Source organism: Carlito syrichta, unplaced genomic scaffold (genome assembly GCF_000164805.1).
Source record: "Carlito syrichta isolate Samal-C Ts95f unplaced genomic scaffold, Tarsius_syrichta-2.0.1 Scaffold314290, whole genome shotgun sequence".
NCBI classification, from domain to species: domain Eukaryota; kingdom Metazoa; phylum Chordata; class Mammalia; order Primates; family Tarsiidae; genus Carlito; species Carlito syrichta.
This window is the reverse complement of record NW_007258386.1, coordinates 32,935-59,807: the sequence shown is the minus strand read 5'-3', so window position 1 is coordinate 59,807 and position 26,873 is coordinate 32,935. Positions and strand designations below refer to the sequence as shown.

At 48.0% G+C, this 26,873-nt stretch overlaps 2 protein-coding genes across 3 annotated transcripts in view; one reads left to right on the top strand and one right to left on the bottom strand.

Annotated features, from left to right (window-relative positions):
• Window positions 1–169, top strand: part of SCAP (SREBF chaperone) — a 39,128-nt gene extending 38,959 nt beyond the window's left edge. The window contains exon 20 of the mRNA XM_021719178.1: window positions 26–169. The gene's annotated coding sequence lies outside the window, so the exon portion shown is untranslated. The remainder of the gene's footprint in view (window positions 1–25) is intronic.
• Window positions 170–489: 320 nt separating this feature from the next.
• Window positions 490–26,873, bottom strand: part of PTPN23 (protein tyrosine phosphatase, non-receptor type 23) — a 42,870-nt gene continuing 16,486 nt past the window's right edge. Inside the window, exons 3-25 of one of the 2 annotated variants that reach the window (XM_008071316.2) lie at window positions 9,106–9,233; window positions 8,809–8,885; window positions 8,091–8,140; window positions 7,864–7,995; window positions 7,494–7,574; window positions 7,287–7,418; window positions 7,154–7,201; window positions 6,707–6,763; window positions 6,530–6,588; window positions 6,276–6,355; window positions 6,052–6,166; window positions 5,894–5,959; window positions 5,381–5,526; window positions 4,806–5,117; window positions 4,574–4,728; window positions 4,321–4,472; window positions 4,053–4,232; window positions 2,214–3,975; window positions 1,935–2,119; window positions 1,717–1,821; window positions 1,502–1,640; window positions 1,296–1,409; window positions 490–1,218 (exon numbers count right to left, since the gene is read on the bottom strand). In XM_008071316.2, coding sequence (XP_008069507.1) covers window positions 742–1,218; window positions 1,296–1,409; window positions 1,502–1,640; window positions 1,717–1,821; window positions 1,935–2,119; window positions 2,214–3,975; window positions 4,053–4,232; window positions 4,321–4,472; window positions 4,574–4,728; window positions 4,806–5,117; window positions 5,381–5,526; window positions 5,894–5,959; window positions 6,052–6,166; window positions 6,276–6,355; window positions 6,530–6,588; window positions 6,707–6,763; window positions 7,154–7,201; window positions 7,287–7,418; window positions 7,494–7,574; window positions 7,864–7,995; window positions 8,091–8,140; window positions 8,809–8,885; window positions 9,106–9,233 — 4,752 coding nt within the window. In that variant the 3' untranslated portion in view covers window positions 490–741. The remainder of the gene's footprint in view (window positions 1,219–1,295; window positions 1,410–1,501; window positions 1,641–1,716; window positions 1,822–1,934; window positions 2,120–2,213; window positions 3,976–4,052; window positions 4,233–4,320; window positions 4,473–4,573; window positions 4,729–4,805; window positions 5,118–5,380; window positions 5,527–5,893; window positions 5,960–6,051; window positions 6,167–6,275; window positions 6,356–6,529; window positions 6,589–6,706; window positions 6,764–7,153; window positions 7,202–7,286; window positions 7,419–7,493; window positions 7,575–7,863; window positions 7,996–8,090; window positions 8,141–8,808; window positions 8,886–9,105; window positions 9,234–26,873) is intronic. The other variant, XM_008071315.2, reaches the window with a different exon arrangement.

Sequence of the window (26,873 nt, the reverse complement as noted above, 5' to 3'; positions counted from 1 at the left end):
CCCCCCCCCCCCCGGCTGGCTGCAGGGGCCTCCCTGCCTGGGTGGGGGCGGGGGTGCCGTGTGGGGCCAACGCACTGGACATCCATTTGGGGGAAGGAGCTGAGCTTCTGGCAGCTGCTCTGCACTGTCCTGCCTCCTGACTGTAATATTAAATTTTTTTTAAGCCACATCTGCAAGGGGCCATGTGAACCACTTGTGTCTTCCCCTGGAGCTGTCTGTGCATCACTTACACATTCCCTCCCCATGCCTAGGCCTCCTCAGAGTTGCTGAAGAAACGTGTAGCCACATGGGCAGCAAAGGGGAAGGAGGATTCGCAAGCCAGAACTAGGGACACCTCCTCAGTTAACCATCTGAGAGGGGTGGGAAGCAAAGATGGCCCTACTGTTGCTGTTTGGTAGTACCTTCAGTGGATGGTAGAATGCTAAGTTTCTGGCAGTGCTCCCAGGCGGAGGCTCCCTCCCTGAGGTAGTAATGGGCAGACTCAGGGGCTGGCCACAGAACAGGTTGGTTTATTATTTCAATAGCAAAGAGCTGAAAAATGTCAGGTCCCACAAAGGAGCAGAAACAGACCCAGGGCCCGCAGTGCATCTCCACCCCACAGGGGTGCGGGCTGGGCCAGGCAGGGCCAAAGGCAGCAGGAATGGGAGTAAGAGACCGGGCCCACCAAGAAAGGCCCTGCTGAGCACAGGCAGGTGGGCATGAGAGATGATGTAGTGTAAGGACCAGGTAGGCAATGCCCGTTCAGGTCTTATTGAGTGTCCAGAGTGGATCCAGAAGGCTGAGGGGGTCATCAGTGGGCCGGGCAGCCCGCAGACCCTGCCCGTTATGGGCCTGCAAAAAGTTTTGCTTGCTCATCCGCTGCTTTCCCCGCAAGGAGCTGTCCAGGGAGAAAGCCTCTGGGGTCAAGGAGGCCAGCAGCTCCAGGGAGGAGGAAGGGGGGCCTGAGGTGGGGGCTTCAGGCACCGGCTGTTCCTCAGGCTGGGGAGCCTCAGGCAGGGGTGAGGGAATGGGAGGTGGGGAGGAAGACGGGATTGGGGTGGACTCCGGGAGGCTGGCTGGTGGCTGGCCTGGAAGCTCTGTAGGGCCAGGCAGGCTGGCAGCTGGGGATTCCAAGCCCCCAGGGGGCCGGATGCTGAGCTTGGCAATGGTGGCCTGGATTGAGCTGATAGGCACATCGCCGCCAAGGACCAGGTCCTGGGAGTCCTGAGGAAGGTGATTCTGAGAAGACAGAGTGGGTGAGGACAGGGATTCCTAAGGCTGTGGCTATCCAGCAGCCCTCTGGATCTTTCCTTTACCTTCTGGCTGATGCTTGTGCTGGCCGAGGGCTTGCATGGAGGGAGCACACCATGACGCTGCAAGACCTGTTCCACGTGTCTGACCACTGCCTCGTGGCAGAACCTGAGGTGCAGCTGCAGACATGCAATTGGCCTGGTCAGCTGAGTGGGGGCCCACCACCCTGGGGCAGAAGGCCCACCCCAGCCCCCACGCGCCCAGAGCTCACTTTCTCTTGTAGCATGTGCTTCCTCTGCTGCCGCATGCGCCGCACCAGCTGAGGCAGCTCCGGGATCCCGTTCCCAGCTTCTACCTCCTGCACAGCCGCGTAGAGCAGTGCAAAGGCTCCAGTGCGGCCCACACCAGAACTGTGGCAAGAAGTGGGTGTGAGGCCAGGCTAAAAACCCATGGGGAGGGAGCCTCAGGCAGCTGCCCACCCCCTACCTGCAGTGCACAACGATGGGTGTGTGCAGGGGCCTCTGGTGCAGGTAATGCGCGTGTACCTCCTGGATGAAGCGCAGCAGGTTGCTGGGGCTGTCAGGCAGGCCTCTGCAGGACGGGGCAGTGCAGGGCCCATAAGCCGGGCCTGATCTGAGACCCTCACCCCTCCCAGTATCAAGGGCTAGACGCCCATCCCCCACCATCCAGGGCAGTGGACGCACAACTCAGGCCAAGTGGGGAAGTGAAGGTGCACAAGAGAGCGCTTAAGGCTCTGGTCACGGAACTGCAGACTCAGCACACGCTCCACGTGGGTTTCAGTGGTGCGGACACTGCTCAGTGCCAGGCTCAAGGCACCGTGCACCATAGGCTGGCCTCTCTCCGTGGGGAAGTAGCGTGCCACCTTTTGCTGAGGGACAAACCGAGACAGGGCTGGTTTTCCAGGGTTCCCTGCCGTACCACCCCACTGCCCTGTGGACACCCACCCCTCCTCGCCCTCTCACCTTCTCCATCTCAGCCTCAGACACCAGCATCACAATGACCGACACTTTCTGCTCGTGCACCATGAGCCAGAAATCAGCAGCTGTGCCAGGCAGTGGGGCCTGGGTGGCCACTAAGGGTGGGCAATATGGCGAGAGTCCCTCCACACAGCTGGCATTGATGTAGTCATCCTTGCCGGAGCGCAGCACCACGCGGTTACTATCATAGGGCATGACATCCTGGTGCCGGTTCTTCAGCGAGTAGCAGCGGGCAATGGCGATGGAACGGCCTCGGGCATCGTGCTCCTGTGCTTCTTGCAACTCCCGCCAGATGCTGTCCAGAGCCCCTGCATCCCCCAGCTGGCCTCGAAAGGCCTCCAGCTCCTGCTGCAACTGCCGTAGCCTCTCAGGATGCTCATAAGGGTCCCGCTCAATTAGCCGCAGGGCCTGTGGCCGGCGGCCCTCAGCTGCATCCACCTTGGTAGGCTGCAGCAGGGGCTGCCCACCCCCAGGAGGCTGAGTGCCGCCATGCTGGCTCTCAGGGCTAGAGGAAAGCAGGTCTGCAGCCGTAGCGCCTCGGCGCAGGCACGGGGGTGGCTCTGCTGCTGGGGGCCGAGGGGGTACTGGCCCAGGCCCTGGCGATGGGGCAGGTGAAGGCACCAGGTGGGGACTGGGGGAAGGCTGGCCAGCGGGTGGGGGACCTCGAATGGAGAGAAGGCTTGCCTGGGGGCCCAGGGGCCTGGGAGAAGGGGCAGGGCCGTATGCCAGGGGGGGGTGGGGAGGCTGAGGGGGCCCAGGGTTAGGGAAAGGCAGAGCCCCTGAGTGGGGAGGCAGAGGGTCTTGCGAGGGACCTGGGTAGAGCTGGGAGTGCAGGGGAGCTGGTGGCTGCCCCAGAACACCAGGCTGAGGAGCAAAGGGGTAGGGGGGCTGTGGAGGCAGGAGTCCTGGGGCCTGTGGCGGGAAGAGGTGTGGATGCTGGAGTGGAAGGGGCTGCTGTGGGGGCTGAGGCCCAAAGGCTGCTCGTGAAGAATGAGGCTGGGGCTGGGGTCCAATCCTTGGGGCTGGAAAACCTGTGGGAAGCCCAGGAGAGAACTGGTGCTGGGCTGAGGGGGCTGGGAGGGGTTGCTTGGCTCCTACAGGGTAGGTGTAGGGCGTGGGCAGTGGCTGTGGCGGTGGCATTGGGAAGCAGGGCTGCGGGGGAGGAGCAGGGCTGGGGTTTGGCTGAGGGGCCATGTGGCTGGAGATGGGGGCCTGAACACTGTCTACTGTGGTGGTGGCTGGCCGAACCACCATGGCCAACTCAGGGCCCGAGAGTTGAGGAGGTGGGGCTGAGGGCAGTCCTGCTACTGGTGGTGGCAGCCCTACCCCAGCATAGGGACTGCTCACCACGCCATGCTGGGGCGAGGATCGGGGCGCAAGGGCCAGCTCTGGTGTGTAGGCAGGGGCTGGGTAGAGGGCAGGTCCAGGCGCCATAGGCAAGGCGGGGGGCCCTGGGGCCCTGGGCTGCATGAGCTGGGTGGGGCCTGAGTAGGTCCCAGGAGGTAAGGGGCCTGAGAGATAGTGGGGTCCTGGGCCTGTGGAGCCAGGGAAGGGGCCAGGAGGAAAGCGGAGTGGGGCAGCAGTTCCCAGGAAGGTGTCCGGTGGCCGTGGGCCTGCCACCATGTCAAGAGGCAGGCTGCGCAGCTCCTCCGGCATGTCTCCTGCCTCCATTGCTTCACCCTCCTCCTTGCGGGGCAGCAGTGGCTTTGGGGCTGTGGGCCGTGGTGGTGGCTTCTTCTTCAGCTCCCTGTGGGACATGCAGGGTGAAAGTAGGGCCAGATCCCATCAGCCCAGCTGGTCTGGCTGGAGCTGCACCACACCCACCTGTCCAGGAGCTGCTGGCGGGCAGCCTCACGGGCCTGGCAGGTGGACTGTGCCCGTTCCAGCAGAGCAGCCACCTTGCTTTCCAGGTCCGCATAGAAGTCTTTGCCTTCTTGGGACTTCTTCATCAGGTCCTCATAGGCTTCATATGAGGCCACCAGGGTCTGTAGCGTGGAGTTCCACCTGGCAGGCAAAAGACCCAGCATGAAGTGAGCTGCAGGAGCAGGGCTCTGGGCGGGGTTTGGGCAAGAACACAAGGTAGGGCACTGACTTTTGGTCCAAGTCACTGAGCACCCGCCGCACGGCTGCGTACTGCACATTGGCCTCTGTCAGCGCGCGGAGGACGTTGTCCTGGGCAGCCAGGTTCTGCTCCAAGTACACCCTCAGCTGGTCGTACTTCTTCAGCTGCTCCTCGAACAGCTTCTGAGTGAGTGTTGGGGGTGCAAGGGATGGACACTCAGGGCTTCACCTCCTAAGGGTGGAGCCTGGAGCCAGAGGCCCCCAACCCCGCTCACCCAGCCCACCTTCATCTCCGAGTGGTCAGTAGTAACCAGCGAGGCAGTGATGTCATCCTTCTGGATAAGCTCACGTAGCTGCTGCTCCAGGGACACTCGTTGGTCCCGCATCTCCTGCACCTTGGCCAGGATGCGCTTCAGGTTCTGCAGTACAGCCTTGTCCTCTGTGGGTGGCAGTGGTCAATGAGACCCGAGAAAATCCCAGCTCACCTCTCTCCCCATGGGGTACAATGGGGCTTACCTGGAGTGAGAGCCGGCGTAGGCAGGGCTGCCCGGACCTGGTCAAGTGGCCCACTGAGCAAGCGTAGGTTGCCAACGTGCAGATTCATGGCACGGTGCAGCTCACTGTTGGTGAAGGAGGCCTTCTCGTGGACTTCCATGTACTTGGTCCATTCTCGCCTCACGTCTGCCAGCTCAGCCTTGGAGACCGTCAGGCTGGCACCCGCCTGACCCACTGCCTCCTGGAACTTCTCTTCTAGCAGCTCGTCCTCCTCCAACAGGAGCCTGATATCCTTCAGGGAGGCCTCCACATCCGTAAACACGCCCGACAGCACTGGGGGTATATATTGAGGGGGCAGCCCCTAAAGCAGAATGACTAGGCATCCACTGTGGCTCCGCCCCCAAGAGAACTGCCAGCTCAGGTAAGGGACTGTATGTGGCCTATCATGTGCTGAGCTTCACAGATGCAGGGTGCATGGGCTACAGTGGTGGATGGAGGCATGGATACTTGTGCCAGGGCTTGGAGGGACATAGGAAGGCCACAGCAGATGACTTCCATGCTTCCCCCTCCACCTGCCTGCTCTGCCCCTTGCTCACCTTGCATGGACTGGACAAGGTTCCTGACAGTGTCAGGTCGGACGCTGAGAGCTGCACACTTCTCCATGAGCTGGGGTGGGATGTGGCTGTATGCATCAAGGTTGTCTACTGTCTCGGGATCCAGCTGCATTGAATCCATGAACTGGCTGTGTGAGGCAACAGGGCCACGTGAGTGCTGGATGCTGGCCCAATTCCTCCCATGTCAAAGGAGCTGGCTAGGGTGACCCCCGCCTTGAAGCAAGGCCCAAGGTCTCAGCAGAGAGCAAACCACCACTTTGGACCAGGTCTGGCCTGGACCTATAGAACATGTCCAGGGCATACTGGAAAGGGGGACAGAAGGGATATGACTCTTGCCTTACAAACTAGCTCATGAGATCCAGGGCAGGAAGGCAGCATTAGGAAACCTCCTGGTGAGAACAGACACTTCACTCCTCCTCTCCCATCATAGGCAGCTCTGGGGTACCACAAGGGTCTAGGGTGTCCCCCTGTCTTCCCAGTAAGTCCCACACTTACTCCAGGACTTCATTCTTGTCCTCAATCTTGGCCATCATCTCCCGAAGCAGCTTGGCCTTCTCCTCACTGCAGAAGCAACAGAACAGCTGCTGGAGGCCCACATCTCTTGAGACTCCTCATCTCCCTCTGTGCCAGCGATAGACTAGCCCTCCACCCACCTGTACAGCGATGAGGCCTCATGGGCAGCCATAGGGACCAGTTTGGCAAAGATGTCAGGGCCTGTAACAGCTGGGTCTGTGGGGTTCACTGGCAAGGGCTTCACCAAGGGGGCTCCTGTGAGGGGAGGAAGCATTGCGGGAACAGGCCCACACAGAGTCCTGAGATAGCCTGAATTCCATCCCTACCACCAGCCCCACTTCTCAGCTCCCCTCAGCCCCCAGACCTTTTACAGGCTGAAGGGTATCCAGTGCTGGGACAGCCTCATGGTAGATGAAGTCATTGTCCTTCTTGGCAGAATTGTACCTGGGGGTTGGGAGCAGGGGGAGCAGGGAGTGGTGGAGGGTCAGTGGTGATTCAGGACCTGGCTTTCCATGTAGTCCACTGCTCTCTGGTGCTGGAGGCTTCCTCCCCAGGATGCAGGCAGAAGGACAAGACTCTGCCTAATAAGGAAACCAGGGCCACCCCCCACAGACTCACTTTCCCCCAATGACATCCATAGTGAAGCGAAGGGCGTCTTGCACAGTGTCAGGCTGGCCCTGTGGGTTAGAGGTAGGGGTGGTGCCTCAGCACCAACCAAGGCCAGTGCCAGGACATCCTTCAGTCCCCTGGGGCTTGCTCCCGGATCTGAGGGGCAGCAACCTTCCTAGGCTTTACCTTGGCCAACTTGATGGCTTCATTGAGCTTGTCCAGGGCACTCTGGAAATATGCAACCTGTGGAGGGCAGTAGGCAAAGGCTGCTCTGTCCTTCCCTGCTTGGACCCCTGCTCCTCTGCCTCCCACCTAGCTCTGCCTGGCCACCAGGTGTCCCATCAGAAGACAAGAAGCTCAGGAGGCAGCCTAGCCAACAGCACCAGGGTAGTGTCACACCCTGCCCCAACCACCTATTCTGTGGGGAGCTTGCCCCAGCTCCTCGGACTTTGAGGGACCAGGGCTGCAAAGACGGGACAACACATAAGACACCGGGCCTGCAGCAGGGGGGTGGTCAGGGATGGAGGGGTGAGACAGAGAGATGATCCCTGTTCCATAAGGAATGGGACCGCACCAGATCTCACTGAAGGCTAGAACCAGTCCCAAGTCACCTCCTTGACAAAGCTCACTCACCCGCTCCCCGAACTTCTGCTGTTCCTCGGCCTGTTTTCCCATGTGCAGCTGGGAGAGAAGAAAAAACATCACAACTTGTTTCCTGGACTGTAGTAACTCACCCAGCCCAACTCCAGTGGCCCTGTGCCCTCACATGAGCCACAGCCGCGAAATAGTAGATCTTCATCTGCACAAGCTTCTTCCAGTCCTTCTGGATCCGGCCCAGCAGCGAGGCTGTGTCGGGGTTCTCCAAGGCCCGGCATGCCTCTTTGTAGTAATCTACCACCTGGGAGTCAGGATGGGGCCCAGTCAGTAGAGGTCAGGAGTAAGGCAGAGGCCTGTCCTCAGTTTACACCCATACCTGTGCACTGATGCGGGCCACCAGAAAGCTCTTCCTGTTGTCCAACATTGACTTCTCCAGGAGGCACTCCTGAGCCTGGCCCTGGGGTGACACGTGCAGACATATTCCCTTGCTCACTCAAGGCCTTTCCCTTCCCCAGGGGTAGACCAAGTATTCCCCCTTTGCTGCCCTCTGTTCACCAGCCTCCCCCATTCTAAGAAGCACCACTCTGCTGCTGATCCACCTGGAGCTCAGAAGACCAAAGACTATGCCCACTGCTTGTCTCTCACTGCTGTCTGCACACAGGTCCAGGATTCAGACCTAACTGCCCACTCCCTTGGTCGCCCTCTCCCCTGGATTCAGCTTGGCTCCAGCCAGAGCACCTCCTCACCAGCATGAGGTTGACATTGAGAGTGAGGATCTGGCGGCTCATGTCGACGCTATAGGCTTGAGGGAAGTGCTCACGGAGGTAGGCGAAGGCACCTGCTGCACATTGGAAGTGGGTACAGGAGACCTTCATGCCCTGGGAGGGAGAGGGGAAGATGGCCTGTGTCCTCTATGGGACAGAATTCACTCACATTTGGGAGGCATATCTGCAGGTCCCACCATGCCCCTCACCTCCTCAGACACACGCTTGTCCATGGCCCCCAGCATGGAGTGCAGTGCCCCTGGGAAGGAAGGGGACATGGTATTAGGGGAGCCTGGGACTGCTCCCCCAGGCTGCCCACACCTGTGTCAAGGGCAAGGTAAAGGGGGCACTACATCATCTACAATCAGGAAAACGGTCTGAGAACCAGGGCCGTTAGTTCAAGGATACCAAAGCTAGAGTGAACAGGAAAACTCAGAAGTCCAGCCCAGTTCTTCAGTTTCCTGCTCTGCAGTTGGCAGGATTGGGACCGAGGAAGGAGGGGGCTCCTGTCCTAGGGGTCCAGTCTTCAGGGATGTCTGTACAGGACTCTGAGGCTACCCAAGCTTCTTCCTAAACCAGGATGAGGCTGACTAGCAGGGTAAGTTGAGGCCAGCCTTGTTCTCCTGCCTTAAGCAGCCCAGAACCACAGCGGGGGGTGCCTCCAGTCAAAGAATAAAAGCCACTTCTCCTGGTCAGAGACACAGTGGCTGTGTGGCAGCCAGCCCAGCAGAGACTCTCCGGCACAGAGGCCCTCCATGAGCCCAGAAAATAGCAGAGGAGCTGGCAGTGCTATGGGGAAGGCAGTGATGGGGTGGAAATCCTAGAGTCCTCCCTTCATTCTCTGCCTTCTTGGCCATCTGATGAGCTGAGATCCTGGGCTGGCAGGGTTGGGGGTTAGGGCCATGAGGAAGGGATCAGGCAGCTCACCAAGGTTGTAGAGAATACAGGCCTGCTCGTACTTGATGTCCTCATGGGCCACAGACTTGCCCGAAAAGATCTCGGTCCTGTGGACATGGCACCCCAGTCATCTGGAGGTTAGGAGCTGGCCAGGGCCCTGAGACCAGTTAAGGGATCAGCCACCCCAGGGCAGAGTCAGAGGGGAGAGGCTTAGAGAGACCACATGAGGGTACTCCCCATCCTGTGCAGTGAGGAGAAGGAGGAGGGGCATCCCCACTACCCAGACTCCCTCCCTGCCATCCCCTATCCCTGCCTGCCAGCTCTCACCAGGTCACAGGGACAGCAGCTTCCTGGCCTGAGCCCATGGGGACCCGACTCTGTAGGTAGTGGAGTTGGCCGAGGTACTTGCGGAGGACACTGCAGCCCTCAAAGTCCCGTGGGACACGGACAGCATTCTGGGGGCAGGATGGGAGAAGCAGACCTGTTGTCATGGGAGGTAGAGGACAGGCAGGCCAGCTCACCCACAAATGCCAGGAAACACACACACACACACACACACACACACACACACACACACACACACACACACACTCACTCTCTCTCTCTCTCTCTCTTCAAGGGGTCCAAAAAAGCCCATGGCTACACCTATCATCACTAAACAAACCATCCCACCAGCCAGGGCTGGCAGACAGTGAATACATTCCACATTTCTGGCAGACAGTTTATAAGACATTTCAAAATTTTTACTGTATTTAACTTTTAACCCACAGTTCTGTATCTAAAAATTTACAGTAAGAGACATCCAGGAAAGCAGATGCTTTGCTGTGCATGCAAGGATATTTACTATATCATTATTACCAGGATGAAAAGCTGAACACTGAAATTCTCATTAAAGAGGGCTGTTTAAATAAATTATGTCAAGGCAACCACAAGAGAATGCAGCCATGAAAGCTAAAGACAAAGGTCTCTGGTGAGTCATATGTTAGGATGCCCCTGCTATACAGTAGGGCAAAAAAAAGAATGTAACAGACAAATGGCATGATCTCATTTATGTAAAATCATAGATACCGATACTCAAATAGGTATACAGACAAAAATAAAAAAATTCAGAAATGTTAAAAGTGGTTATTCTAGATAGAAATGTATGTGTCTGAGAGAGATGTGTATTTAACTCTTTATACTGTTTGTGAATTCTTTACATTGAACATTTTCATTGTTTATGATAAACAAAGCTATTCTCATGTTTGGGGAAAAACAAAAGGCAAACGAACCCTCTGCTTAAACAAACAGAAAAGCAGACAATACACCCTTCCAAGAAGCAGGTATGGGGACAGGCTTCAGATTTGCCCACCCTCATAGCCCCCTCCCACGAGAGCACCAGAGTCGCTCACTAGGATTCCAGCAGCCAAGGCGAGCCAGCACCAGCTAGAAGAAATCCTCCATGACACTCTGCTGCAGAGCACTTAGAAGCACACGCACGGTGGACACTGGAGCAGAAGAGTCCAGAACCAGTCCCGCTCCACACCACTTCCTGGTAGTGTCCTGGAAGACCATCTCCCTTCTGAGCCTCAGTCCCTCTTTAAACTGGAAATAGTGTCCCTGATGGGGGGACCTGGAGAATTCCCAGTGCAGGGATAAGGTATGTCACAGCCACGCTGCTGACGTGCCACCTCAGGGGCCTGTCCCATAGGCCAGGGCTTCCCAAATCTAGTCATTCTTATCACATCTCCCTCCATCATGACCTCTGCCATATTCAGATACCGTTGATCATTAACATTTTTCTTTAACCCATTTAAAAAATTAAAGCAATAACAGCTCTTTTAAAATAATAGGTTTAATGTGCTAACTACACTTTTTAAAATACTCACTAAAGCACTCACAAAAATATTAAAATAAAAAATCTTTGTCATGTACTTCCTAAAACCCTATTTAGAAAACAATGGAAGCAGTTTTCCTCCCTTCGGGTCATGGAGATTCACCTATACCCTTTAATCCACCCAGGAATGCAGCACCCTTTGGTCCTAGCCTGGTATGTCAGACTCTGATGAGCTACGTGTGGTGAAGCAGAGCAGCATAGAACAGTATGAAAGCAAGCACCGGTGCTGACGCCCCCAGGCTACCCCCATACCATCCCCTGCGCCCATCAATTTTATTTCCTGTAATCACAGAGCCAAGAATTTATTCCAGAGTTAAAAAAGGAAAATCTTGGCTGGGCATGGTGGCTCACGCCTGTAATCCCAGCACTCTGGGAAGAGGTGAGAAGACTGAGCCCACGGGTTTGAGACCAGCCTGGGCAACTTGCCAAGACCTCATCTCTAAAATAAACCAAAAAATTAGCCAGGTGTGGTGGTGTGTGCCTATAATTCCAGCTACTTGGAAGGCTGGGGCAGAAGGGTCGCCTGAGCCCAGCAGGTCGCGGATATGGTAGCTATAGCATGCCACTGCACTCTAGCCTGGGCGACAAAAAAAAAAAAAAAAAAAAAAAGAAGGAAAATCTTAGAAACCTTGTCTGGTTTTACAGACAAGGAAACTGAGGCTCAGATCAGAAAAAAAGGATTGCCTCTTTCATTGAAAGAATTACTGGCCAGGCTCAGTGGCTTAGCCTATAATCCCAGCACCAGCCCAGGCAACTTGATGAGACCTTGTCTCTACAATAAAAATAAAATTAGCTGGGCATGGTAGTGCATGCCTGTAGTTCTGGCTACTTGGAAGGCTGAGGAAGAAGGATTGCCAGGACCTAGCATGTCGACACTAGGATGGCCCTGAGTGTGCCACTGCACTTGAGTCTGGGTGACAGAGTGAAACTCCAACTCAAAAAAACAGAAAGAATTACTATCAGTGTTCTACGTAAAGCATTTTGCTCTGTGGTTTCACAAGTTTAAGAAACTGATCTAGTCCAACTCTCGCATTGCTGGGATAATTAAACCAACCCCAGGAAGGGGAAACAGCTACCCAGATATCCCTGTATGAGCTATGTCTATGCTGAAACAGCTCAGGTCTGCAGCTTTCTGGTGTATGGCTCTCCTGGGGGCTGCTCTCTCCAACACATTGCTCTGTGCAGGCTGCATGCCCTACATTTTAGAGGGTACATCTCAGGCACTCTGGAGATCGTTGATGTGTGTAATGTTCATGTGTGTAATGTGTTGTGTTCATGTGTGTAATGTGTTGTGTTCATGTGTGTAATGTGTGCAAAATGGCTATAATCATAGGGGCTAAGATTGTCTCACTGGTTTTCAAGCCATGTTCAAATAAACCGTTTTTTAAAATTCCATTTATGAGGATTCTAGGAAGACAGCATGATAAGAAGCACCAGAAATGTGTCTCTCTACTAGACAACAGCTGCACTGGCAGAATCTGTTTGACTTAACTGTAGAGTCTGCTGAAGGCTTGCAACTTCTAGAGGAAGGCTTGGACAGTACAGTACACTGATGTTAATTTCAGTCAATGTAGCTCCTAGCACAGTAGCAGCCACCCATCCCTCACACCTGCACCTGGCAAGGCAGCTGTGCATCAGTTCCAGAAGCAGCTTGCAGGAGCCAGGGTAGCCGAAAAAGAACGTCCTTCAAATACAGGAGATCTGTGCTGATTGCTGCTTCTGGTCACAGAGGTGCAAAGACGCAGATATCAGCTCTGTTACTGCACTTCTCTCTATCATTGCAAGCTCCTCCACCTCTAGCTGAAGTAACTTCCAAGGGATTTAAAAACAAGTCCAGCATCTTTTTCCTTTCCCTTAATTTTTTTTCTTTTTCCTCCTCTGGGAGCCAGACACAGGGATAAGACATTCAAAAGCAACCGCATATATGGGAGAAAATCAGAATGTTACCCTGCAGGTATAGGGGAAGGTATAGGCTCAGAAGAGAATTGGGAATATCTTAAATTTATACTTCAGGCTAATCCTAGACAGCCTACAACAATCAAAAACCAGAAAACTCCAGAGAATTATATTCAGATGTCCAATTTTCAACAAACAAATGGCAAGGCATACAAAGAAACAGTAAAGTATGGCCCAAAGTAAAAAAAAAACAAAACAAAAACCAACAGAAAATGCAACAGAGAAACACTAGATGTAGACTTACTAGACAAAGACTTTAAAACAACTGTCTTAAAGATGCTCATATAATTAAAAGAGTGAAAAAAAACAAGAAAACAATGTATTAAAATGGAAATATCAATAAAGAACAAGAAATCCAGCTGGACATGGTGGTTCATGCCTATAATTCCAGTACTTTGGGGAATCAACACAGAAGGATCGCTTGAAGCCAAAAGTTTAAGACCAGCCTGGGCAACACAGCAGGACCTTATTTCTACAACAAAAGTTGTTTTCATTTTTTACTTTTATTTTTCAGTCAGAGTCTGAATGACTCTGTTGCCCAGGCTGGAGTGCAGTGGCACAATCACAGCTCACTGCAGCCTCCAACTCCTGAGCTCAGGTGATCCTTCTGCCTCAGTCACTTGAGTAGCTGGGCCTACAGGCAGATGCCTCAGCCTCTTGAGTAGCTGGGCCTACAGGCAGACCATGCCTGGCTAATTTTTTGCTATTTTGCAGAGATATGGTCTCACTATGTTGCCTAGACTGGTCTTAAACTCCTGGGCTCAAGCAAATCCTCCCACCTCAGCCTCCCAAAATGCTGGGATTACAGGCATGAGCCACCACACCTGGCCTTCTACAAAAAAGTTTTTAAATTAGCCATGTGTGGTGGTGTGTGCTCTGTAGTTCCAGCTACTTGAGAGGTTGAAAGATCTTGAGTTCAGGAGTTTGAGGTGACAGTGAACTATGATTATGCCACTGCACTCTGGTCTGGGTTAGAGAGCAAGACCCTGTCTCAAAAAGGAAAAAAAAAAAGAGCAAATGAGTGAGCAAGAGAAAATCTAAACAGAAACTGAAAGAAATTCTGGAGCTGAAAAGTACAATAACTTAGATGAAAAATTCAGTAAAGGGATTCAAAGATTTGATCAGCAAACCTGAAGCTAGGTTAATGGAAATTATTGAGTCTGGAATAAAAGAAAAAAGACTGAAGAAAAGTGAACACAGCCTAAGGAATCTGTGGGACGACATCAAGCAGACCAATATACATATTGCTGGAGTCCCAGAAGAGAAAAGAGAGAGGCAGAGAGACTATTTGAAGAAATAATGGCAAAAAACTCAAATGTGGTAAAAGAGTTTAAATGCAAACATCTAAGAAGAAGCTCAAAAACATCCACACTGGAACATATTATAATCAAACTTTTGAAAGCCAGTGACAGAATCCTTAAAATTTTTTAAAAAAAATAATAGAGATGGGGTCTCATTATGTTGCCCAGGCTGGCCTTGAACTCCTGGCCTCAAGTGATCCTCCTGTCTCAGCCTTGCTAAGTGCTGGGATTACAGGCATTAACCACTGCACCTAACCAAGAGAGTCTTGAAAGCAATGGAGAGAAATGATTCATCACATACAAAGGATCCTCAATAGGATTATCAGCAGATTTCACATCAGAAACTTTGGAGACCAGAAGGCAGTGAGTTAGAATAATGAAAGTACTAAAAGATCCAACAGAGAAAGCCAATTTTTAAAGGCAGTCAATAAAATACAACATCCCTTCATGATAAAAACCTTTAACAAACGAGGCACTGAAGGAACATTCCTCAAAATAGTAAGAGTCATATATGACAAACCCACAGCCGACATCATACTTCATGGGGAAAAGTTGAAATCATTCCCCCTCAGAACTGGAACAAGACAGGGATGTATGTCCATTCTCACCATTCCTACTTAATATCACACTGGAAGTCCTAGCAAGAGCAGTTCAGCAAGAGAAAGAAATAAAAGGCATTCAAATTAGCAAGGAGGAAGTCAAACTATCTCTGTTTGCTGATGACATGATTGTACGGGGGGGGGGACCCAAAAAATGGAATTTATTGATTAAAATTGTATATTTATTCTTACCTGTTTAAACTTCAGTCACAGGCTGGGCTCGGTGGCTCAGCCTGTAATCCCAGCATTTTGGGAGGCCAAAGCAAGTGGACTGCCTGAGTCTGTGGGTTTGAGACCAGTCCAGGCAACTTGGTGAGACCCTGCCTCTAAAATAAAAAATTAGCCGGGCATGTAGCACACGCCTGTAGTTCCAGCTACTTGGTAGATTGAGGCGGAAGGATCGCTGGAGCCCAGCAGGTCGACAATGGGGTGGCTGTGAGTATGACACTGTACTCCAGCCTGGGTGACAGAGTGAGACTCCAACTCAAAAAAACAAAAAATAAACTTCAGTCACCTTCAAAGTACTCTCCATTTGATGCAATATGTCTATCAAGACGCTTTTTCCACTGCTCAAAACAATTTTTGAATTTGTTGATTTTGATGCCTTTAGTACTTGTGCAAAACATTTCCCTTTGAGGATTTTTTTCATCCGGGGAAACAAAAAGTCACTTGGGGCAAGATCGGGTAAACAGGAGGGTTAGGTATGACAGTCATTCAATTATTAGTCAAAAACTGCTGAACATTCCACACGGTGTGGGCAGGTGCACTCATAAATCACCCATCATAAAATGGGCAAACACACTGAAAGAATCTAAAAAAAATCACTGAAGTAACATAGCCTCTCACAACGATGCTAGCTGATACTAATGGGTTTCAAGAACACTAACCTAGTGGGGGAAGCCTGTACTACAAGGGGCCCAACCTCCACAAGATAATTCCAGGTTTTTGGGGGGTCTCTCCCTCATATATCTAGAAAAACCTAAAGACTGGCTGGGCACAGGGGCTCACACCTGTAATCCCAGCCTTTTGGGAGGTGAAGGTGAGGGGACTGCCTAAGCCCAGGGGCTCAAGACCGGCCTGGGCAAACCGATGAGACCTCATCACCAAAATAAATAAAAAATATTAGCTGGGCATGGTGGCACACACCTGTAGTTCCAGCTACCTGGAAGGTTGTGGTGGAAGAATCCCCTGAGTCTAGCAGGTCAAGGCTGCAGTGGCCGTGAACGTGCCATTGCACTCCAGCCTGGGGACAGAGTGAGACTCTGACTCAAAAAAAAAAAAAGAAGAAAAAGAAAAGAAAACCTTAAAGACTCCCCCAAGAGGCTTCTAGACCTGATAAAACTGCAGTAAAGTCTTAGAATACAAAATCAACATACAAGAATCAGTAGCGTTTCAGCCACTCGTGCCTGTAATCCTAGCAGTTTGGGAGGCAGAGGTGAGAAGACTGCTTGAGCCCAGAGTTCAAGACCAGTCTGGGCAACTTAGCAAGACCTCACCTGCGGGGGGCCAGCCCCTGCAAGTTTTGGGGAGTCCCTTGGACGATGTGGTGGCGTCGGCGAATTTGTAGGGACATCTATTAAAAGAAAGAAAGATGGAAGGATAGATATAAAGAGGAAGAAAGAGAAAGAAAGTGGACAACTGTTCAGTGAAATGAGCAGAAGCTGTTTATTGAAAGTTACAGCAGGTATTTATCTCCAAATTTTAGACAGACAGTCTCACAAGTCTTTCACGTGAACACAAGGCCAGGTGCAGGAGGGGCGTCCCCCACCCACCAGATGTTTTCTTAGGTATGAGGAGGGACAAACTCCAAGATTGTCTTATTGTTCCCTTTGCTAGTTAATGCTCTTCAAAAGCAGTGCAACAATCCCTACTAGCATGATGATGTTCTGATAATCAATAACTTCTAAAGCTCACACAATACTCACGATGACTAACTTAAACTTTATTACCTTTCTATTCTATGCTAATACTACTTACACAATGCTACGGAAGCTCTTAATTATAGCTTAAGCCAATTCCTAAAGAATGTGGCCCAGTCCAAAGATCACGTTGGGCTCTTCAGGATGTGGCCCGGTCCAAGGTTCACGGTGGGCCACCTTTTGGAACAATAGACTACAATCTTTTAACAAAATGGCTATTCTAAAGTCCTATATATCTATCCTAATTTCTATGAAAGTTTCTAATTCCTAACCCTAATATATAAAGCTGATCATCAGCAACAAAGCTTCTAAAAATAAAACCCAAATATAAACTGTAAATGTACTAAGGCCAAAACTACAATAGTAGAAAATGGAGACAATGAAATTTCTAAAGTTAACTGTATTCTTATTAAACCTCAAAATATCATGATTGATCATGCTTGAACTAACATGATACCCTGACGTTGTTAGCATGACCTATTCTACAATACTTTCTATGAATAAAATAAATTCAATTTCTATAATAGGTAGAAAAACCCTACACTAACTGTAGCTAAAGTCGGCCTAAAAGAACGCAGCCCTGTCCAAAGTACGCGCTGGGCCCTCAGGAATGTGGCCCAGCCCAAACTTTGTGCTGGACCATTTCTGATAACTCTAGATAGTCATCTATACCATTGAAAAGCTGAAAACAGCTCTCCGTAAGTATATACTAATTCTACAAATACACTTTTAAATCTTATAAAGAAGCTTGTACCATATAAAAGACTCCCAAATGTGACCTGAATTTGAATTATATCTAATACCTAAGCCAAAATCGCAGTTTATGGGAAACAGGAACAATGGGTTTCTAGAGTGAGCCATGCCTGTTACAGTCACAGAGTCTTCAGCTTAGATCAGCAGAGTTCCTTTAGGTTACTTGCCCTGCATGGTAAAAGGAGGAGGAAAATGGGGTCAATGGCTCCCGAACACATCCTAGCGGTCTCGGGGTCCACGGCCCTCCCTGATCCCTAACGCTCAGTGGGCCTCCGTGGCCGGCTCCCAACACTCACCTCTACAATAAATCAAAAAAGTAGCCAGGCGAGGTGGTGTGCACCTGTGGTTCCAGCTACTTGGAAGGCTGTGGCAGAAGGATCACCTTAACTCAGCAGGTTGAGGCTGTGGTAGCTGTGTGCATGCATGCCACTGCACTCCAGCTGGATGACAGAGTACGACTCAAAAAAAAAAAAAAAATCAGTAGCGTTTCTATACACCAATGACACTCAAGCCAAGAACCAAATCAAGAGCTCAATCTCATTTACAGTAGCCACATGCACACAAATAAAATACCTAAGAATACACTTAATCAAGGAGGTGAAAGATCTCTATAAGGAGAACTACAAAACACTGATGAAGAAACTGTAGATGATATACCTAAGTGGAAGTACATCCCATGCTCCTGGAATGGAAGAATCAATATTGTTAAAATTACCACACTACCCAAAGCAATCTACAGATTCAACACAATACCTATCAAAATACCAACATCATTTTTCACAGAATTAGAAAAAACAATCCCAAAGTTTATATGGAACCAAAAAAGTGCCTGAATAGACAAAGCAACCCTAAGGTTAAAAAAAAAAAAAAAAAAGCAGAAGCATCACACTGCTGACTTCAAATTATACAAGGCTACATTTGTAACTAAAACAGTATGGTACTGGCACAAGGACAAATGGAACAGCATAGAGAAGCCAGAAATAAAGCCACATACCTACAACTGATCTTTGACATACCTGACAAAAGTAAACAAAATGGGGGGAACAAGCACCTATTCAACAAATGGTGCTGGGAAAATTAGCTAGTTATATGCAGAAAAATGAAACTGGACCCCTAACTCTGACCATATAAAAATATTAACTCAACATGGATTAAAGACTTAAATGTAAGAACTGAACCTATAAAAATCCTGGAAGCAAACCTAAACTCTTTTGGATACCACCGTGGGTATGATGAAGACCCCAAAAGCAATCACAACAAAAACAAAATAGAGGCTGGGTGCGGTGACTCATGCCTGTAATCCCAGCCCTTTGGGAGGCTGAGGCGAGAGGATTGTCTGAGCACAGGAGTTCAAAACCAGCCTGGGCAACTTGGCAAGACCGCTTCTCTACAATAACTATAAAAAAAGATTAGCCAGGTGTGGTGGCATGCGTCTGTAATTCCACCTGACAGGTTGAGGCTGCTACTGCACTTTAGCCTGGGCACAGAGTGGGACCCTGACTTAAAAAGCAAAAAAACAAACAATGGTAGACAAATGAGACTTAATTAAAGTAAAAAGGTTCTGCACAGCAAAAGAAAGAAGCAACAGAGTGAACAGAAAACCTACAGAATGGGATAAAATATTTGCAAATTATCTAGAATCTACATGGAAGTCAAACAATTTTACGTGAAAAAAAAACATCAAAAAATAGGCAAAGAACATGAATAGATACTTCTCAAAAGACACACAAGCAGCCAACAAACAGAGAAAAAATGCTCAACACCACTAATCATCAGATAAATGCAAAGTAAAACTACAGTGACATATCATCTTACACCAGTCAGAATGGCCATTATAAAAAAAAAAAGTCAACAACAGATGTTGGTATGGAGAAAAAGGAATGCTCATACAGCGTTGATGAGATTGTAAACTAGTTCAACCTCTATGGAAAACAGTATGGAGATCTCTCAAAGAACAAAATAGAGTTACCATTTGACCCAGCAATCCCACTACTAGAGATATACCCAAAGAAAAAGAAATCATTATATAGAAAGATATGTCCACAGCAGCATTATTCACAATAGCAAAATCATGGAACCAACTTAAGTACCCACCAGCGATGGACTGGATAAAGAAAAGGCGATATGTTACACACTATGGAATACTATGCAGCCATAAAAACAATTAAAATTATGTCCTTTGCAGCAACATGAATGGAGATAGAGGTATTATCCTAAGTGAACTAACTCAGAAACAGAAAACCAACACCCATGTTCTTATTTATATGCAAGAGCTAAATGGCCACAAAGATGGAAATAACAGACACTGGAGACACTAAAAAAGGGGAAGGAGGAAGACAAGCCAAGATTCAGAAATTACCTATTGGGTATAATGTTCATTATCTGGGAATGGGTCAACTGAAGCTCAATCCCTACCACTATGCAATATGTCCATGTAACAAACATGCACTTGTACCCCCAAATCTAAAATAAAATTAAAATTTTATTTATTTAAGCCAGGGTCTTACTTTGTCTCCCAAGCTGGAGTGCAGTGATGTGATCATAGCTCACTGCAGCCTCGAATTCCTGGGCACAAATGAACCTCCCATCTCAGCCTCCTGAGTAGCTGGTACTACAGGTGCATACCACCATACCTGGAGAATTTCTTTTCTTCCTTTTTTTTTTGAGTTGGAGTCTCTCTCTGTCACCCACGCTCATGGCTACCGCAGCCTCAACCTGCTGGGCTTAGATGATTATGCCGCCTCATCTTCCCAGTAACTGGAACTAGAAGGGTATACCACCTTGCCCACCTAATTTTTTAAAAATTATTTCTATTGTAGAGATGAGGTCTTGTCAAGTTGCCCAGGCTAGTCTTGAACCCTTAGACTTAGGCAATCCTCTTGCCTCTGCCTGCCAAAGTGCTGGAATTACAGGCATGAGCTACCATGTCAGGCACTGGCAAATTTCTTTAAATAAAATAATTTTAAAAAATAAAAAACTAAAAGAAAAAAATACTGTCAATCAAGAATTGTGAATCTGGCAAAACTGTTCTTCCAAAGTGAGAGAAATTAAGACATTCTCAGATAAACTAAAGCTGAGGGAATTTGCTACCACTCTAAGAAATGCTTAAGGGAGTCCTACAGGTTAAAATGGAAGGACACCAGAAAGTAACTAGAAACCCTATGAATAAAGACCTCGGTGGCTCAGCTTGTAATCCTGTGCCTTTGGGAGGCTAAGGTGAGTGGATTGCCTGAGCCTGAGGGTTCGAGACTCACCTGAGCAACTTGGCGAGACCTCATCTCTACAATAAATAAAAAATGAGCCGGGCGTGGTAGCGCGCGCCTGTAGTTCTGGCTACTTGGAAGGCTGAAGCGGAAGGATCGCCGGAGCCCAGCAGGTTGAGGCTGCGGTGGCCAGGAACGGCCACCGCACTCCAGTACATATGTGGGTAATCATAAAAGTATTATTGTAACAATTATGTATAACTATACTTTGTTTTCTCTAAGATTTAAGAGATTGCTACATTTTAAAAACATGTATCAGGCCGAGCTCGGTGGCTCACCCTGTAATCCCAGCACTTTGGGAGGCTGAAACGAGTGGATTGCCTGAGCCCCTGACTTTGAGAACCACCTGGGCAACCTGGCGAAACCTCATCTCTACAATAGATAAAAAATTAGCCGGGCATAGTAGCAGCGCACACCTGTAATTTCGCCTACTTGGAAGGCTGAGGTGGAAGGATCGCTGGAGCCCAGCAGGTTGAGGCTGCGGTGACTGGGAGCGTGCCACGCACTACAGTCTGGGCGACAGAGTGAGACTCCAACTCAAAAAAATAAAAAAATTAAAAAAATAAAAACATGTATCAAGAAAAAAATTTATACACAGTAGTTTATAAAGATGATCTTTTTAGTATATACAAGCATACTAAGCAAATAATTACCCCTACTTTTGGAGAAAGACACAATCTCCTACACTTTGAAATTATAAATAAAATTTTTATTTAAACCTTCTTTTGTGATTCAAGTAGAAAAAGCTTTTTATCTATTTGAAAACAGAGTGGACATATGAGGTGATTGGCCTTTTTTGACAATTTTCTCCTTTTCTCCCCAGAGAATTCCTTCAGAATTGCAGGACATGTCCTCACTCCTGTGTGGGGACTAACTGACAATGCTGTCTGTCATCCCAGGATCCTCTACTATGCCTACCAATTACTCTATTACACCTGCCAATTGCCTGACCATCCAGGACAGAACTGTGAAGACAAAATATGTTCAAATCTTGCCTAGTCCAAGCTGTTGTACCTGGCAAAAAAATGTCCATACAGACCACTCCTCAGCAATTCTGAGTAATTAACTCAAACAAGGTGGAAGACAGTACAACTACAAAGATCTTTTGCAGGTGCTCTCTGCCTTACAGTTTCCAGATGAACCTGATTTCCCCTGGGAAACCACCCCCTAACTGCATCTGTCCAGCTTTTCTCCAAGGCCCCAGAGTTAAGCAAGCAATGAGGATGTCAGAGGCATAGGATTTCATCTCAGAAGCCTGAGAAGGCAAACCAGCTATCTGAGGAGATAGCATGTCACTAACAAAGTGGGAGTGACACTGCAGAGCATGCTGCAGGATGCTATAGCTGGTCTCATCCCTGGTCAGCTTCCACACGATGATGGTCTTGTTCTTGTCCAAGACAGCATCATGTCTGGGAACTGAAGAGTGGCAGCAATCTGGGTTACCTAGCTGTTGTGACCCTTGGATGGTGCTGTCTCAGTAATGGTAGCAGTGGGTACAGGTGTTACCACAGTTTCAGGGATAGCACAGGATGGCTCAGAGAGATGAGCATCACCTCTTTTTTTTTTTTTTTTAAGAGGAGTCTTGCACTGTTGTCTACGTTGAAGTGCAGTGGCATGATCATAGCTTACAGCAGCCTCAAACTCCTGAGCTCAAGTGATCCTCCCGTCTCAGTCTTCTGAGTAGCTGAGACTACAAGACATAGCCCGCCACATCCAGTTTTGTTTTGTTTTTTTAAGAGACCGAAGTCTTGCCATGTTGCCCAGGCTGGTCTCAAACTCCTGACCTCAAGTGATGCTCCTGTCTCAACCTCCAAGTAGCTGGGAGTACAGGCGTGAACCACCATGCCACCTCCTCTTTAGAACAGTGTCAGTTTCTTCAAAAGCTGTGTAAGTTACTCCACCTCAACATAATAAAGGCCACTTATGCAACGCCATCAGCTAACATCAAACTCAAAGGAGAAAGACTAAAAAACTTTTCCTCTAAGACCAGGAACAAGACAAAGGTGCCCATTTTCAACTCTTCTGTTAATATGGCGGTCAAAATCCCAGTCAAAGAAATTAAGCAACGGAAAAAAAAAAAAAAGGAAAGAAAGAAAAGTCATCCAAATTAGAAAGGAAGAAGCAAAATTAACTCTTCCCACAGACCACATGATCTTCAATGTAGAAGCCCCTAAAGATTCCCCCCAAAACTTTTAGAAGTAATAAATGAATTCAGCAAAATTGCAGGACACACAAAATCAACATACAACAATCACTTGTATTTCTATACACTAACGATGAACATTCTGAAAAGGAAATTAAGAAAACAATTCCAGTCAGGCACAGTGGCTCATGCCTAAAATCCCAGGACTTTGGGAGGCAGAGGCAAGAGGATTGCCCGAGTCCAGGGATTCGAGAACAGCCTGGGCAACTTGGCAAGACCTTGTCTCTACAATAAATCAAAAAACTATCCAGGCATGGTGGTATGTACCTATGGTTTCAGCTACTTGGAAGGCTGAGGCGGAAGGATCACCTGAGCCCAGCAAGTTGAGGTGCAGTAGTGGTGAGCGTGCCACTGCACTCCAGCCTGGGCGACAGAGTGAGGCTCCCACTCAAAAAAAAAAAAAAAAAATTTTTTTTTTCATTTATAATAGCACCAAAAATAATAAATTATTTAGAAATAAACTTAACCAGGAAGGCAAAATCTTATAAATTGAAAACCACAAAATGTTGCTAAAATAATTCAATGGAGACACAAATAAATGGAAAGATCCAGTGTTCATATATTGAAAGACTTAGTATTCTACAGATGACAGTACAGGCTGAGCATCCCAAATCTAAAAATCTGAAATCCAAAATATTCCAAAACATTTCCAATGTGACATTCAAAGGAAACATTTACTGGTGCATTCTGAATTTTGAATTTGGGATGCTGAGTCAGTAAATATAATGCAAATATTCCAAAATCCAAAAAAATCCAAATCCTTCTGATCCTAAGCATTTCAGATAAGGGATATCCAATCTCTATTACTATCCAAAGCAAGGTAGAATGTAATCCCTATAAAATTCCAAATAGCATTTCTTGCAGAAATAGGGAAACCCATCCTGGCCGGGCACAGTGGCTCATGCCTATAATCCCAGCACTTTGGGAGGTCGAGGTGAGAGGACTGCCTGAGCCCACAGGTTCGAGACTAGCCTGGGTAACTTGGTGAGACCTCGCATCTACAATAAATGAAAAAATTTGCCAGGTGTGGTGGTGTACACTTGTAGTTCCAGCTACTTGGAAGGCTGAAGTGGAAGGATCACTTGAGCCCAGGAGGTCGAGGGTGTGGTGGGTGTGGTGGCACTCCAGCCTGGGCTATAGAGTGAGACTGACTCAAAAAAAAAAAAAAAAAAAAAAAAAATAACCATATGATCCAGCAAATCCATTCTTGGGTATATACCCAAAAGAATTGGAAGCAAGGTCTTGAAGAGAATTTATATACCCAGGTTCACAGCAGCATTATTCATAATAGCTAAAACCTGGAAGCAAACCCAAGTGTCCATTGCTGGATGCATGGAAAAGCAAATGTGGTATACAAATCATATGGAATACTATTCAGCCTTGAAAGGAAGGAAGTTCTGTCACATGTTGTCACATGCTACAACATGAATGAATCTTGGGGGCATTATGCCAAGTTTGCAAAAGCCAGTCACCAAAAAACAAATATAGTATGATTTTACTTATATGAGGAAGCTAGAGTAGTCAGAGTCAGAGAGAAAGAAAGTAGAATGGTGGCTGTCAGGAGCTGGGAGGGGAGAATAGAGAATTACTGTTTAATGAGTACAATTTCAGTCTTACAAGATGCAAAGAGTTATGGAAACTGGTTGCACAACAATGTGAATGTATAATGTGAATACTGAACTGTACATTTAAAGATGGTTAAGATGGTAGATCTTACGTGTATTTTACCACAATGAAATTTTTAAACGATATTTAAAAAAATTCAGGTAAGTTCCTTATAAGGCTTCTAACAAATTACAAATACATAATATATTTTTACATACAGGCATACCTTGGAGATATTGCGGGTTTGGTTCCAGACCACTGCAATAAAGCAAATATCACAATAAAGCAAGTTATACAAATTTCTTGGTTTCCTAGTGCATATAAAACTTATGTTTACATTATAGTGTGGTCAAAGTGTGCAACAGCATTATGTCTTTTAAAATGTACATATGGAAATATGTACATATCTGTGATATTGTGATATATGTGTGTATGTACATATATAGGTTTCTGTCCACAATTCTTGGCTCATAACTCCCACAGCTCTTGTTACAGCAAACAGAATCTCCCTCTGATCTTCTCCTGCCCACCTTTTACTTGTCCAAGGCAGGACTGTACTCTGAATATGGGTCAAAAGACCCTCATTCCAGAGGGTGTCCTGAACCATACCCTGGAGGAAAGAATGCTGCACAGCAAGGCCAAGAAGAATGTGGACAGGCCTTTCTGGGTTTAGATCATACCTTTTTTGTAAAATCACATTTCAACATGGTTGTCAACCATGCCTATCCAATGAAATCTCCATAAACGGCCCAGGAGAACAGGGTTCAGAGAGCTTCTAGATAGCTAAGCATGTGGATGTTCCTGGAGGCTGATGTACCTGGGAAGAACATGAAAGCTCCTTGCCCTTTCACCCCTATCTTTTGTAATATCCTTTATAATAAACCAGTAAATGTTGTTTCCCTGAGTTCTGTGAGTAGATTCAGAAAATTAATTGAACCAGCTGTGAAAAATTAAGAAAAGGTCATGGGAACCCCAACTTAAGGCTGGTCAGTTAGAAGTTTTGAAGGCCTAGACTAACAAATAGTGTCTGAAGGTGTGGCAGTCTTGGGGACTGAGCCCTCATCCCATGGGATCTAATGCTATCTCCAGTTAAATACTGTCAGAATTGTATTGGAGGACACCCAGCTGGAGTCCACTGCAGAAGAAATCCCCACATATTTTGAGATCACATAAGTATTGTGTTGACTGTTGTGAAAGCAGATGAAAAAATGGCTTGAGTTTTTCCAAGAATATCTTAACTTAAAGATATTTTATTGCTAAATAATGCTAACAATCATTTGAGCCTCTAGCAAAATTGTAATCTTTTTGCTGGTAGAGGTTCTCCCCTCAATGTTCATGGCCGCTGACTGACCAGAGTGGTAGTTGCTGAAGGCTGGGGTGGTTGTGGTTTTTTTTTTTGAGTAGGAGTCTCTGTTGTCTACGTTGGAGTACAGTGGCACACTCACAGCTACCACAGCCTCGACCTGCTAGGCTCAAGTGATCTTTCTGCCTCAGCGTTCCAAGTACCTGGAACCACAGGCGTGTGCTACCATGCCTGGCTAATTTTTTGATTTATTGTAGAGATGAGGTCTTGCCAAGTTGCCCAGGCTGGTCTTGAACTCTTGGACTCAGGCAATCCTCTTGCCTCCACCTCCCAAAGTGCTGGGATTACAGGAGTGAGCCACCATGCCTAGTGGCAATTTCTTAAAATAAGACAAGAACGAAGTCTGCCCCATCAGTTGACTCTTCCTTTCAAAGAAGGTTTATGTGTAGTAGTGATACTGGAGTCAAACATAACAAAACCCTGTCTCTACAAAAGTTGTTTTTAAAGTAGCTGGGCACACCTGTTATCCCAGCTACTTGGATGACTAAGGTGGAAAGACTGCTTGAGCCCAGGAGTTTGAGGCTGCAGTGACCTATCATCGTGCCACTGTACTCCAGTCTGAGTGACAGAGCAAGACCCTGTCTCCAAAAAAAAAGGAAATCCCCTCAAACTCTGCTGCTGCTTTACCAACTAAGTTTATAGAATATTCTAAAGTCTTTGTTTGTCATTTCAACAAAGTGCACAGCACCTTCACCAGAAACAGATTTCATATTCGGAAATCACTTTCTTTGCTCCTTCATAAGAAGCAACTTCTCATCCATTCAAATTTGATCATGGGATTGCAGCAATTCAGTCACATCTTCAGCTTCACTTCTAATTCTAGTTCTCTTGCTACTTCCACCACATCAAGACCTCCATGAAAGTCTTGAACCCCTCAAAGTCATCCATGAGGGTTGGAATCAACATTTTCCAAATTTCCATCAGTGTTGGTCTTTTAACCTCCCATGAGTCACAAATATTCTCAATGGCATCTAGAATGGTGAATCCTTTCCAAGGTTTTTAATTTATTTTGCCAATATCCAACAGAGGAATCACTATCTATGGCAGTTATGCCTTACAAAATATATTTCTGAAAGTCAAAATTACTCCTTAATCCATGGGCTGCAGGATGGATGTTGTATTAGCAGGCATGAAAACAACATTTGTCTCCTCATATATCTCCATTAGAGCTCTTTGGTGACTAAGTACACTGTCAATGAGGAATGATATTTCAAAAGGAATCTTCTTTTCTGAGCAGTAGGTCTCAATTGTGGTCTT